General features: G+C 40.7%; 2 protein-coding genes across 2 annotated transcripts in view; one reads left to right on the forward strand and one right to left on the reverse strand.

The window, feature by feature from the left end:
- prmt5 (protein arginine methyltransferase 5) overlaps positions 1-3,022 on the reverse strand; it is a 10,489-nt gene extending 7,467 nt beyond the window's left edge. The window contains exons 1-8 of the mRNA XM_058066738.1: positions 2,816-3,022; positions 2,520-2,638; positions 2,256-2,341; positions 2,038-2,172; positions 1,831-1,943; positions 960-1,009; positions 712-875; positions 259-420 (exon numbers count right to left, since the gene is read on the reverse strand). Coding sequence (XP_057922721.1) covers positions 259-420; positions 712-875; positions 960-1,009; positions 1,831-1,943; positions 2,038-2,172; positions 2,256-2,341; positions 2,520-2,638; positions 2,816-2,913 — 927 coding nt within the window. The 5' untranslated portion in view covers positions 2,914-3,022. The remainder of the gene's footprint in view (positions 1-258; positions 421-711; positions 876-959; positions 1,010-1,830; positions 1,944-2,037; positions 2,173-2,255; positions 2,342-2,519; positions 2,639-2,815) is intronic.
- Positions 3,023-5,050: 2,028 nt separating this feature from the next.
- psmb5 (proteasome 20S subunit beta 5) lies at positions 5,051-13,770 on the forward strand. Its single transcript, XM_058066739.1, has 3 exons — positions 5,051-5,308; positions 6,132-6,438; positions 13,378-13,770. Exons 1-3 carry the CDS (start codon positions 5,084-5,086, stop codon positions 13,659-13,661), a joined length of 816 nt encoding a protein of 271 aa, XP_057922722.1. The 5' UTR covers positions 5,051-5,083; the 3' UTR covers positions 13,662-13,770.
- Positions 13,771-15,401: the final 1,631 nt, after the last annotated feature.

Below are 15,401 nucleotides of genomic sequence, written 5' to 3' on the forward strand. Positions count from 1 at the left end.
TATGACCATCCAATGACATAATGTGTACCATAGTAAGTGTCAATATAGTGATATGTATAGCACGTCATGACTGGTTCAAGACTCTTCATCCTTGTATTTAGCAAACATCAACTGCTTGTATTGTTTCTTGAATTGGCTCATCGTTGTGCGTTGTTTGAGGGTCTCACTCAATCCGTTCCATAGTTTGATTCCACATACTGAAATGCGATGGCTTTTTAACGTAGTTGGACAAACCAAAGAGAATCGATGTGTGTGTACCTGTAACGGAGACTGGAGGTAGTCTTCGTAACCTTTAGCAAAGAGCTCATAGGAATTAGGCGCTGGCCGATTCTGACTGAGGTATTCCAGATACTGCAGGTAGGAACGGAAGTCCTTCTCAGTGTGGCGACTCGTGCCTGTAAAGATGAATTGTGCCTCCAACTGTGAAAGATGAACATTTTTTTTTATTAAAACCACTGCTGCTTTATATCCCAAAAACACAGTAGACTTAGTAACTTTAGTAACTTTTTATTACAGTGGAGGCCATTTGTGTCGACGCCCCTGGACTGGCTGGATTTTTCATAATAATTAAAGTGTAAAAATATCAAAACAATAAAAAAAATTAAAGTGACTTAAAGGAAAACTGGGTTGAAACTCAGGATGAGACCACCTGAGAACCCCCTATTTAACCACATTTTTAAAGTGCCTCTACACATGGCCCATTGTTCCTACCTTGAAAAGACGGACAATGATTCGCTGATGCGCTTTTGACAAAACAGGGAAGCCCTTCTTGTTGGTTAAAAAGATGCTGGTAGGAAGTATGGCTGCTTTGATGGGCTCCCCGAGCCACTTGTCAATCACAGTTTCTGAAGGCATGTCTGCTCCGACTTCAATAGCTTTTGGAAAATACATATGACAAAGTGTTCACTCGTACAAGGTTATTCTTTTCAGATGGTTGCATATTTGCAGGATGTTCTTACCCACGCAGATCCTCTTGTTGTAATCGCAAAGTGTTCGAAATGAGTGCCACCTAAAAGTGCAGGAAACGGGAGAAAATCATGTTGTTTTTTTAGCAACTACTAAAAAAGTTTCAAATAACTGTGAAATTGCATGGTATTTATATGTATGTCTACTGATGACAATAGCAAAAAAAAAGCTAGTATGCTAACATTACCATGCTAACCTGCTAATGTTATGTTACCTGTAATGTAATGTTACCTGCATTCTAACACCTTGCATGATAGTGGTGTTTGGAAATGGGTTTACCCATGAAAATAGCAAAAAAATTCTAATATGCCAACGTTAGCATGCTAACACAATGTACCAAAAAAGGCTAGATGTCTTCAACCAGTGCACTGGTTATCTTTTTGTGAAGTTATAGGCATAAATGCTGAAAATGGTCCTCTTTCGCAATGTTAAAGAATCCTTTAAAAACGAGGTGGTCATATCACCTCGTACTTCGGTGCGAGGTACATCATTTAAAAAAAATAAATTATTAAATAAAAAAAAACCTTAACCTGTATTATGAAAGCAGGAAGTGAACAAATGTAACAGTTACTGAATGTAAAAGTACCAGATGGAGGGGTAGGATTTAATAAGCTTTGCTTCTTCCTACTCCTTTTTGACATGTGGAACTGTGAACTTATTATGTGATGCATTCAATTGTAATTGGATGCATATTCAAATGAAATAAAACCATTACCAAAAAATTAAAATTCTTGATCACAGGCATAATTGAACCAGTTCACAGATAGTTCCTATAAATTTCATCCAAATCTATTCAGAACTGAGGTTATTTTGAATAAAAAAACAAACAGATAAACACAGGCAAAAGCATAACTTCAAACCAACCAGTTCCAGGTCTTCTCATCCATTGTCGTCTCATCAGTACAAGTGATCGGCTCATTCTCTATCAGGTCTTCCCGCATGTCTTCAGGAGCCATCAGTGGAACGCGAATCCAGAACTATAAAAATAATAATAATACAAAGGGGACAACAGATGTTCAATCACTTGTCCAGCATTGGTGCTTCATCCATTACTCTGCAGTCCTGTCTTACGTTTGTGGTGTGGTGCCCAGACTGGATGTGATTAAGCAGCAGACGTGCTAGGTTGGCTTTATGAGGCCCATTCAAAGGCAGCATGAAGACGGGCAGACCCAAGTATGCAGAAAAGTGTAGTTCCTGTGCCAAAGCCTGGATAGAATCATACAAAATAATGACAAGATGGACTTTTTTTTGGGGGGGGGGGTATTCTATGCCAGTTCTTCGCAACTTACAGCTTCCGAGTTCCTGCGTACGGTCTCAATTTCTGAATCTGTGTCAATCCACAGAGACTGCTTGCCAACAACAAGCGTATTCCAATCTAAAAGGGAACATAATACACAAAGGTGTGAATACAAACAGGTAAATACCGCTTTTCTAGGTGAAATTTTAATTTTTACTCAATACTGCTCTTGTGATTGCAATGTATACATAAACGCCTCACTTGACCAGATTAATAACGTATCGTCTTTTGTGTATTGAACGCATCACGTTCTGACCTCTTCCACACAGCAGCAGGTCAGACCGTGTATGAGCACCGGGTCGAGATTTAGCGGGTTCCAGCTCAAACTCCCTCTTGAACCTCGGATGGAAAAGCGGCATACAAACAAAGTCGAACCTACCAAAGAAGAGACAAAGTATTAAACTTAAATATCACATTGTACACTAGCAACAGTCTCATGGAGCATTGCTAATGGGTGCACGTGCTGGTGATTCGCCGGCTAGCTTAGCAGGCATCATGCGTTGATATTAAATTCCATTAACCCGTCGGGCACAATTAAATACGTCTTCTCACCCGAGTTTGGCGACCGCTGCTAATGTATCGGCTATCTCCGGCACGCAATTTAAATCTCTCCCGCAGGACACTCTGGTCCCGGTGCTGGCAGACGCCATGACTTGGCAGATGAACGAGGACGGTCTCGCTGGTCCCGCTTTCCAGCACAGTTGCCACCACTCAGTAAGGAGACTAGCTATTGGTTGTCCTAAAAGTCACCGGAAGTGGCCCCGTGACGTTAAATACAATGTCAATAACAGACTTTTTGTAGTTGTGATCAATTTTAAAGGAGTTGTTCTCTAAAAGATTGATTATTCACTTGTCGTTACTGACACTTTTAGGAAAAGTCGCCAAAGGCAACACTGCTTTTGAGAAACTTGTCGCCATTTTGGATCTACATGTGACTTGACTAAGGTGATCAGTCGATGTCGGCAGAGTCAAAATGGCTTCCTAAGTATGCCAGTTTCACATATCGTGCATTGTCGCGGTATATAATTTAATTTTATTAATTACTTTTTATAATTACTGATTGATCATGAATAGACAATCAAATACTCAAACAATGCATTCATTCAAACACTTTTTCATTAATTGTATTTTTTTAATCGATCCTGTTGGACTGTTTTTTTAAACAGAAAGTAGCCTATACTGCTCAATGGTGTACCTTCACATCAAACAGAAAGCAATGAACATAAATGTGAAACCGTTTGCAGAAAGCGGCGTCGCTCCATATCAGTTTCACTCCGGGCAAGATAGAATTGCGCTTGTCAACTAGGAAATCCATCTTTTTTTCCTCAAGCTCTCACATTTGGTGGTGCTATAAAAAGGGTGAATTTGTCTGAGTTGGGGTGAGATTAGTTGGTAGTTGATAACGAATGGCGTTTATCAATATTTCATTTTTTATGGATTCAATTTCATCTTTTTGAGGCTAATTCTTTCTGTCTCCTTGTCTAGAGAGACAATTTTGATCCTACAATCAATTTATCTCTACTTCACTCATGGATTTGGAAGATATTTGTCGCTTCAAGGACATGACTGTGCATCACAAGTGGATTGCCCCAACTCTGAAGGAGAAAAGCACATCAGTGGATTTGTTTAACTGCTACGACCTCGGATGGGGACTAAATCAAGCAGAAGAAAGTTTTTATACACCAACATTGGCCTCACCAAAACCTCACCATTATATCCACAGACCCTTTTCTCATGGAACAACGACCCTGGGTTTTATCTTTCAAGGCGGTGTCATTGCAGCAGCAGACACGCATGCATGTGGAATGTCCCATTACTAAAAAAAAAGACATTGACATTGTGACAGCGTATTCTGATGAGAGAGATCAGACTCTACCAACTGCAACACAAGTGCCGCCTTTCGATAAGTGGTTCCTGACTGGAAGGTGACATCCAATCCAATCCACTTTATTTATATAGCACATTTTATAAACAGAGTTTCCAAATTGCTGCACAGACTAGTAAAATAAAAAGTAAAAATAAAATACAATAAAGGTACAAATTGAATTTAATCCAAAACTAAAAGATCAAATAAGAAATAAAATAGTAAAATAGATATTGAAATATTGTTTTAATATCCATTTTCAAATCTAATATCTAACATTTATTGACATGTTTTCTGTTGGATCCGGTTCTCCTTATGCTTATGGTGTGCTAGACAGTGACTTGAGTTGGTGTCTGAGTAAAGAAAAAGCAATTTCCTTGGCCAAAGAAGCTGTGTTCAGGGCCACCCTCAAGGATGCCTTCACAGGAAACATCGTGGACCTCTTCCACATTACAGCGCAAGGATGGAGTCAAAGAATGAGGGAGGACCTCAGAGGGAAATATTATAAGAAAAGGGCAAAAGCAAAATGAACAAAAAAAACATGTAGCATTATATATAATTTTCTATTAAAGCTCTCAAAATATCAATAATGTCCTATAGTTAGACCTTTCCACAGAGTACATACAGCATATTAATAATTCTCCACACATACAGGGGGCGCTGTAGGTACCACGAAACAGCCAACACATAAACTCCGGAAGTTGCTTGTTCATCCAAAATGGCAAAAGTCATGGACAAACCAAAATTAACAAAACAAAATGATCTGGCAATGTAGCATTATATGTAATTTTCTATTAAAGTTGTTAAATATCAATAATGTCCTATAGTTAGCCCTTTCCTCAGAGTACATACAGCATATTAGTAATCATCCACACATACAGGGGGCGCTGTGGATACCACGAAACAGCCAACAACATAAACACCGGAAGTTGCTTATTCATCCGACAGTTTCAAAGATGGCTCTCGCGAGTGTGTTGAACAGTGATTGTGCGGATTTTTCATTCGGTGACCGACAAACATTTACCTTTGACTCCGAGCCCGGGTTGAGCGGTGTGGGATTCGAATCTGCGTTTGGAACCAACCTGAGGTTTTCCATCAGAAATCCGCTTCGTGCCGCGGACGAGGATGGCATCGAGAGGAAAATAGAGTTTCTGCACGGAACTACCACATTAGCTTTCAAAGTAAGTCAGCGAATACCGTAACTTAAATATATAATAGATATAATCCTTTAAAATATACAATTATTACAAGATTCGTGTCTTATCCAAGTCATTTTAGGCGGGACGTTGTTTACCAGACGCTATTGTTGTCGCAATGTTAGCATGTTAGCATCCTTACGAAGAGCTAGCTTAAAACGAAACCACCAATTTACTTGCCATGACATTGAAAATAATTTTTTTAAAGGTTCCCATCTTGTATTTTGATTTGAGTTTTACTGAACCATCTTTATAACGATAGAAAGACGAAGTGTTCATTAACTTAATAATTCAAATCAATGCCGTGTTTGCAACAGGCCTGCGACCTACCTGTGGCACCGGGTGTCATTTTTTGCCGTTAAACAGTACAATTGCGCATCTATAAATAGCATTACATATGTAATACTTAACTATACTTGTGAACAAATACGTTAGAATGTGTGACCAACTCGTCAGTAAGAAAAGTAGCCATTTGTCATTTGGCTGTCGGAGAAGTTGATGATGTCATATGCTAATTTGCATATTATTAAATGTGGTGATGTATGGAAAAGCAGAACTTCATAGGAGAGACAAAAAAGTATGTTTAGAAGTGCAAATAAACTTGATTTTTGGATTAATTCAAAATTGGTCATCAAAATAAAATTTTATCTCGGCCAAAGTCTAGACAAAGTCAGCGTTTGAAATTAGGACTTGCCTCCACACTTGCAGTTCTGGGAGTTGGGTAATTTCACAAGCAACGTTCTTCCATCCAACGTTTGCACACACATCAAACTGTGATGCTCATTCTTTTTCTGTTACTGCTTTTCAGTTTGAGCATGGCGTCATCGTGGCGGTGGACTCTCGTGCCACAGCAGGCGCCTACATTGCCTCCCAGACGGTCAAGAAAGTGATTGAGATCAACCCCTACCTGCTGGGCACCATGGCCGGCGGGGCGGCCGACTGCAGTTTCTGGGAGCGCCTGCTGGCCCGCCAGTGTCGCATCTACGAGCTCCGCAACAAAGAGCGCATCTCGGTCGCCGCCGCCTCCAAGTTGCTTGCCAACATGGTTTACCAATACAACGGCATGGGACTCAGCATGGGGACCATGGTCTGTGGCTGGGACAAGCGAGGACCAGGTAAATGCATACGTGCATGTGTTTTTTTTTGGCCTGAGTGAGAATTTGAAAGCGCTAACCGTCGAGCTAAAAGCCTATATTGTCAGTTCTGGTGTCTTAAGGTGTCAGGGAGTGACGCTAACCAACATACTTTGACACACATGCACCAACCGGCACCTGTTACATGATTACTCAGTAAATATAATGTAGCGTGTTGGCAAAGAGTAGAGCGGGCTACCCAGCATGCCTTTCGGTGTGTAGATAAGGGTAGATAAGGGTGTAATTTTTCCCAGTATTGTGAAAAAGTGCCTCAAACGGCCACAGGAAAAGATAGGCAGACTTAATCCTTTCATGCTAGCCTTCCAGTGTCCTCACACATGACAGTAGTTAAAACCCTGAAGCTATTAGTTGATATAGTTTATTATTATTATACGTAGTTTATTTTTGAGTTTTGTGACATGCACGTTGAACAGAGTAGAAATTTAAAGCCTCCCTCACGTGATTCATCAACTTAGCTTAAATGCGTTATATATATATATATATAGTAATCCAACAGCCAACTGTTAACTAGCAAAAATGACATTTATATTTGATGTCGGCAGTCAGGAAGAGCTAGCTCTCGCTGTTCAGTCTAATTTCCTGAAGTGACGCCATCAGAGTACGATCACTCTGGTAAACAAACATCGGTGTATGAAGTAGAGGATATTTTCAGCGATTATTGCCAAGATTTAAGCGATGCGTCACTAGTTTTTGAGGGGAAAAGACAGGAGAAACACTTGGAGAACTTGCAGAACATGGACTCAAGCCTTAAGGCCTGGAGATGAAGACCGGTTGCCTTCGAAACACGTAATTCTAAGTGTAAATTACTCGAGTTGCCTATGCTTCAGAAAAGTCTTGGTCAGATACTGTGAACATCCAGCAGCAACACAACTTGACTGCCATTTTGATTTAGCGTTTATTTACTCTGCATTAGCTGACAGGCGTCATCACCTTGATGACGTTACTTCTGAAATGAGGCTGACTTGCGAGAGCTAGCTCGTCATGGGTAGGTAGGGCCAGGTCATATAAAATAATATAAACATATATAACATATTTTAAGGTGATTAATCATGTTAGGCACCCTTCAAGTGCTTCAATAATATAAGTGAAATTATTAGTATTAAAGTATTAGTCATAAATTCAACAATATGCATAATCTTGACTGTTACTTATGCAACATTATGTGCAGGTGTCAGAAATTCCCACTAGATGGCACTGTAGCCTAGTATACGTTCTTTCCCGCTTCAAGCAATAGTTTTGCTGCTCCACAGAAGGAGGTGGGCCCACTATGAAAGGCAGGGGTCTCAAACTCAATTTACCTGGGGGCCACTGGAGCTAGGGTCTGGGTGAGACTGGGCCGCATTAGGTTGTCCAAAAAAAAAAAAACGCATTTATTAAAAACTGAAAAATGAATAAACTTTGCTTTGGTTCCGATTTTCAACAAGAAAAGCTCTGATAAAACATTCCACTGTTCTCAAATATCTGAATTTTTATTTTTCTACACAAAATAAGATGAAAAAGAAATAAACAAAAAAATAATAAAGAAAAGCAATCAATCAGTAATAAATACAGGAAGCGTTGTCTCAGGAGGGCATCACAAATTGCCAAAGACTCACACCACCCAGCACACAGACTGTTTGCCCTCCTACCCTCAGGGAGGCGCTATAGGAGTTTACGGACAAGAACCACCAGGTTCAGGAACAGCTTTTTCCCAACAGCTGTCTCCTTGCTGAACTCTGCCCCCCATTGCCCACCCATTCCACTACGTACATCCCCCCACTGACCTATGCCCTCCCCCATCACTTCATTGCACTATTGTACTATTGCACTATTGTACATATATTATCTGTTGATTCATTGATCATACTGTTTATAATTTATATAATCTGCAATAACCATACTCTACTCTAGTCACTTCACTGCAATACTGTACATATTACTGCTATTATATATTGTCATATCCATACTGTTTATAATCTGTATAATCTACAATAGCCATATTATAGTCATTTCCATACCCTAGTCACTCCATTGCAATACTGTATATATTACTGTTATTATATATTGTCATACCCACACTGTTTATAATCTGTATAATCTACAATAGCCATATTAGTCATTTATATCCCTGTACATATCCTCACTGTATTATAGTCATAGCCTGTATAGTTTTATTTACATAGATCTGTCCATACTAATGTACTTATAAAAATTGCACTTCTGGTTGGATGCTAACTGCATTTTGTTGCCCTGTACAAGTGACATGAGCAATAACAATAAAGTTGAATCTAATCTAATCTAATAAATAAATATAATAATAATAATAAAATAGCAAATAATAAAAACTTAAGAAACCACATATAGTTGGTGGATAGACAATTTTTTTTCAGATTAAAATGAACAAAGCATTATTAGAGCCCCGTAGACATGACAAAACACGACTATAGTCACATTTATACTCTTTTTATTTACAACATATTGCGCAACTGCAGTGTCTTGAGACACATGCTAACTCGCAAATTAGAGCGCAAGCGACCTAAACGGTAGCCTTCAAGTTATTTCCTTTAAACTTAAATAGCCAAAAACTTACCACTTCCACACGCATAGGGAGGATAACTATTAACAGTTATTTAACCTTTAACATGAACATTAATCAAACGTAATAATTTTTTTCTGGGTACATGATACCATACAGCATCCATATCAAACTTGCGCGGGCCGCACTAACATTAAACTTTCATATCAAGGCAGGGGCCTCAAGGCCGCGTGTTTGAGACCCCTGATGAAAGGTGTGGGTAAAGAGGCAGCCATAGCGACACCATAATGGCTAATCAATACGGCCGGGTCTGTCAGCCGGCTAGCTAAAAAAAAGCAGGACGGGCGTCGCTTGGCGACCCGAGACAACCATGGGTGTCCACACATTTGAACATCGGTGATAAGCATTTGTTTAAAAAGGATGTGTTCTGTCAGCGGTAACATATTACTTGTCTGTCAACCAAGGTGAATGACGTGTGTTCAATCAATCGAGGAAAATAATGATCCGTAGGCTTGTAGGAGCGTGCACTGTCAGTCAGTGCCGGCAGGGACAGGTAAATGTCATGTAAACAAGCACGCGCCACAGAAGAGTCATAGAATGACCGTTGGAACGCGCGAGCCATTCAGTGGTGGTATGTCGGTGCGAGGTGTGATAAGAAGCAGCCGTCCACTTGGGGAGTTGGAACGACGGGCTGCACAGACTGACAAGCACATCATGATGTGCTTGGAAGACATTAAAATAGCATAACATGTCGAGTTGCGTAGTCGTAGAGAACATTGCTGTATAGCAATCCCTCATTTTTTCTTCCAGCGATTTATATAAAAAAAAATACTTTTTGCGATGAGCATAGAAAACCGACCTTGGTGTCTTATTGTCTTAGGTTATCATACCATCAGAATCTCATAGTGGGCCATGCCTTTTGAGGTACCACATATTAATCAATAATACCACATATCATTATGTTGAATGCCTTATATTTGTCTTTTACACCATTTAGATCAGGGGTCTCAAACACGCGGCCCGCAGGACACTAGTTTGAGGCCCCCGCCTTGATATGAAAGTTTAATGTTAGTGCGGCCCCGCGCAAGTTTGATATGGATGCTGTATGGTATCATGTACCCAGAAAAAATTTATCACGTTTGATTAATGTTCATATTAAAGGTTAAATAACTGTTAATAGTTATCCTCCCTATCCGTGTGGAAGTGGTAAGTTTTGGGCTATTTAAGTTTAAAGGAAATAACTTGAAGGCTACCCTTTAGGTCGCTAGCTCTCTAGTTTGCGAGTTAGCATGTGTCTCAAGACCCTGCAGTTGCGCAATATGTTGTAAATAAAAAGAGTATAAATGTGACTATAGTCGTGTTTTGTCATGTCTACAGGGCTCTAATAATGCTTTGTTCATTTTAATCTGAAAAAAAAAATGTCTACCCACCAACTATATGTGGTTTCTTAAGTTTTTATTATTATTATGATATTTATTTATTACTGATTGATTGATTTTCTTTATTCTTGATTTGTTTATTTATTTTTAATCTTATTATGTGCAGAAAATTAAAAAATAAGATATTTGAGAACAGTGGAATGTTTTATCAGAGCTTTTATTGTAGAAAATCGAAACCAAAGCACTGAAAAAGTTTGTATATTTTTCTGTTTTTAATAAATGCGTTTTTTTTTTTGAAAACCTGATGCGGCCCAGCCTTGCTCAGACCCTAGCTCCAGTGGCCCCCAGGTAAATTGAGTTTGAGACCCCTGATTTAGTAATTTCAACACTTAAAAAAATGCTTTAAAAATGTGCTTAAAATGCTTATTTTTTGGACTTAATAATAGGTTGTATTCAACCACGGGCAGCAATGATTTATTAATATTTTAGAAAACCTTAATAGAGTGATGCCGTGAAATTGGTAGTGGTAAGGGATGACTGCTTAACAGGACTGTCTGATTTGCTTGTCATTACAATTCCATCCAGTAGATGGCAGCTTTTTTTTTTTTTTACTGTTGTTGGAGCTCTTTAGACATGAAATAACACCCCTACAGTCACCGTTACACACCTATTATTGTGTCTCATTGAACATGACTGACACCTAGTGCAGAACCAGTACAGAACACTTCTACTGAATGCCTTTGTATTTGGATGTTACTTCGTTTGTCGAAATACTATGTGTATTCAAACACAAAACTGCATTCGTAGTTCAGCGCAAGGAGGAAGGATTACCGTTTTACTATTCAGACTGTATTTTATGCTAAGTGGGTGGGAATTACGATCCCTGACAGGGTGGCGCATTCTTAATGGGAAGACGGATATCCAGCTGTGAGATTCAAACCCGCCGTTCACCCTCCGCACGCTGCTTTCTCACCTAACTAGCCAGCTGCAGTCTCTGCATAAAAGTGTCTGCTGTCAGGTGAACTAATGGAGCGGAAGGCCAGCGCCTCGTGGCTAACGACGCTCTGCCGCTTAATGCGTGCCTCCTGTCTTCGTTCAAAGGTACGCCACGTATGGACACTGCGCAGTGTTTTGAAAAGGAAAAAACGTGGGATGTGCCCCCCCATCCCTGCCGCTCCAATTCTATTCTTGGATCACCTCATTCGCCGTCAAACCGCGCGGTGCTCAACACAAGAGGCTGCCATTCTAACTGTCCGCCTGCCCCATTGTGTTTGTAACAAGTTCTTAACAGTTTTCAATTGGAACAGGCAGGTGTCAAGAGTGGCAATTTACCCCCATGCAAAGGCAGGCAGTGCATGATTATTAAGGCAAGCTAACGACAGGCTGAGGAAGCTGCAATTTGTCAGTTGAAAGGAATTATAAGGCCCCCCCCCCATCCCACCACCACTACTGCAGAAAAGCAAGTGGCCCTCCACATCTCTAATACACGTTCACTACCGTGGCAGAGAGATGAACGCTTCCCGAGGTTGGTTTTCCTGGTTTCTCTTGTGGAAAAGTGCTATCTTTTAATGGTTCCCCATGTCTACAAAGGCACAAAAAAGTATACATATTATGTGGAATTGACTGTGAATGAATCACAATCTTGAGGCAAAATGGAGTGTACTACTTAGCTGCATCCAACAGGGGTGCTGTGGATTTGCCCAAGATGGTGATTCTCATAAACATGCCACGTACCGCGTGGCGGCGTCACAAGCAATTAGCACAGCCAAGAAGGCAAGGGGCATTCACGGACATCAAGGCATTACGTTATTTATTTATTCATTCATTCATTTTGTACCGCTTTTCCTCACGAGGGTCATGGGTGGGTGCTGGAGCCTATCCCAGCTGTGTTTGGGCGAGAGGCGGTTAAAAACATGCTTGGTTTATTAGCGACTCCAATTGTCCATAGGTATGAATGTGAGTGTGAATGGTTGTTTGTCTATATGTGCCCTGTGATTGAAATTTTGAACATGGCTGCACGGCGTATATAGTGGTTAGCGCTTAGGCCTCACACCTAGGAGACCCGGGATCAATTCCCCCCATCTATCTATGGAGTTTGCATGTTCTTCCCGTGCATGCGTGGGTTTTCTCCGGGTACTCCGGTTTCCTCCCACATTCCAAAAACATGCTAGGTTAATTAGCGACTCCAAATTGTCCATAGGTATGAATGTGAGTGTGAATGGTTGTTTGTCTATAAGTGCCCTGTGATTGGCTGCCGACCAGTCCGGGGTGTACCCTGCCTCTCGTCTGAAGACAGCTGGGATAGGCTCCAGCACCCTCTGCGACCCTCTGCGGAAAAGCGGTAGAAAATGAATGAATAAACAGTTTTTCTATGCTGTAAATAGGAAAAAATAAGAAATCCTACTTTAAGGAAATGTACTTATCAGGTCTGGAAGCAATTAACCACAATAAACGAGGGATTCCTGTCATGTGATAATGAGCACAGAGACCCTGACATTAAAATGGTGGCCATGGGCGAGCCCCGTCTCCATGTGTCATTCCCATTTCCATATTCAGAGTGACGATGATACCTGAGTGGGCGCATATGACACCAGTCACATTTCCACTGGATGTGCTCGCAGCGTTAGTCCTCCCCAGAGGTGCCGGGGTTGGTGCAGGTATCTGTGCAGCTCGGGTTTTTTGCGGGTCGATAGTTAATTTTTGGCAGGTTTGCCGGGGATCAATACAGCCCCGCAGCAAGGGACCCCGGAGCTGGACAACCGATGTGGTCCGCGCGTCGTCAGCAGGTTCCTTGCTCGGCTTGAAGTGGATGCAGCTGCACTATCTCGCCGGCGCTGCTTCACTCGGAAAGGTTGCAGCTGCTTGCCATTGTCTCTGCAGAGGACGCCGTGTGCACGCTTTTAAGTTTGCGCAAAAGTGGCGGCGTTGGATGTCATCGCATGTCGTCTCGATTTTCAGAATAAAGGCAGACGCCGCTTACCTGCTTCTCCCCCCCCCCCCCTGCAGGGCTGTACTACGTCGACTCAGAGGGGAACCGAATATGCGGCGATGTGTTCGCCGTGGGCTCCGGATCCATGTACGCCTACGGCGTGATGGATAGCGGCCATCGGCAGGATCTGACCGTAGAAGAGGCCTGCGACCTGGGCCGCCGAGCTATCTACCAGGCCACGTTCCGCGACGCCTACAGCGGCGGGCAGGTCAACCTCTACCATGTCCACAGCGAAGGCTGGACCAGGATCTCTCAGGATGACGTGTTGGAGCTCCACCAGCGATATAAAGATAACGCTTGATTATGCAAATTCTCGGGGGAGGAGACTGTCATTTAGTCCTTTTATTCAGAATTCAAAACATTCTGAAATATGTTGGCTTGATATTAATAAAAAAAAAAGCACTCATTTACGGTTTGTTCTCTATTTCCATGAAAATGGAAGGTAATTCATCTATTTGGAATAGCTTGTTCTTGTAACGCTGCAGATCATATATGAGGGGCTGCAATGACTCAAAACATATTTTGGTGCTGTGTGGGAGTGAGCTGATGCTTGCTCCATGTTTAATGCAGAACTAAATATGTTTGCGCTCCCCCCCCTTCCGAAAAATGCTGTTATTTTCCAATCAACATTTGAGTTGCTAGCCAGTCTCATTCCTCATGTAAAGTACATACAGGAAGTGTAGCGATGCACATTTGTTATCTTACAGACCTGCTGGGGCCAGGATTTTAAGTATTTTTTTTTCCTCTCTCTGGGACAATATTAATATATCATTGGCAATTTAAAAATACTTAATACAGGTTAAATTTACAGCATACATGTACAGTACCACTTAAAAAAAAGCTCACAATTTTTTACATTTGACATTGTCACTGATTTTCATCAAGCGTCGAGATTTTCCTGCTTTATTCGGTGGTCCTTTAATGCAACATAGTTGCTTTGAAGCGAAACATACAGTCGACAACCAATTAATAAATTAATTCAATGTTAATGGAATATTTTCATAGCAGGATCATAGAAAACCTGTTTATGGCTTTCTCAATACGGTTTTTAAACATTTATTAGAGCCCTGTAGACATGAAATAACACCCCTATGGTCATGTTAGCACACTTGTTGTGTATTGTTTACATTAGATTGCACAACTATTATGCTACAGGGACTCTAGCTGGCCGACCAGTCCAGGGTTTACCCCGCCTCTCGCCCGAAGACAGCTGGGATAGGCTCCAGCATGCCGATAGACTCTTGATAGCTGCAAGCTAGCAAGCTAGTGAACTAACAGGTTAGCCTCAAATTTATATTCTAAGTTAAAGGGTTTCTGTGACAAGGTATTAGGGCCTCATAAAAAAAAAATCAGATTTTGAATTTTGTTTTTCACAAGTTAAGAATAAAGTAGTAAATTATCGACAGTTTTTCTTGTAAATGAACTTTTTTATAATTTTTTCTTGTTAATTTACAACAAATTTAGGATTGACATAAAGTTTGAGGAAAAAAGTAGTTAATTTAAGAGCAAATAATTTTTTTTAAATTTACAACTTCTCGTAAATCCAACTTTGTTATCTCACAGCCCTGCCGGGGCCAGGATTTTAAGTAATTTTTTTTCCTCTCTCTGGGACAATATTAATATATCATTGGCAATTTAAAAATACTTAATACATGTTAAATTTACAACATACATGTACAGTACCACTTAAAAAAAAGCTCACAATTTTTTACATTTGACATTGTCACTGATTTTCATCAAGTGTCGAGATTTTCCTGCTTTATTCGGTGGTCCTTTAATGCAACATAGTTGCTTTGAAGCGAAACATATACAGTCGACAACCAATTAATAAATTAATTCAATGTTAATGGAATATTTTCATAGCTGGATCATAGAAAACCTGTTTATGGCTTTCTCAATACGGTTTTTAAACATTTATTAGAGCCCTGTAGACATGAAATAACACCCCTATGGTCATGTTTGCACACTTCGTCCGAAGACAGCTAGGATATAGGTGTAGCATGCCCACGATCCTCGGGAAGATAAGCGGTATAGAAAATGG

The sequence above is a fragment of the Doryrhamphus excisus genome, chromosome 3 (genome assembly GCF_030265055.1).
Source record: "Doryrhamphus excisus isolate RoL2022-K1 chromosome 3, RoL_Dexc_1.0, whole genome shotgun sequence".
Taxonomy (NCBI): domain Eukaryota; kingdom Metazoa; phylum Chordata; class Actinopteri; order Syngnathiformes; family Syngnathidae; genus Doryrhamphus; species Doryrhamphus excisus.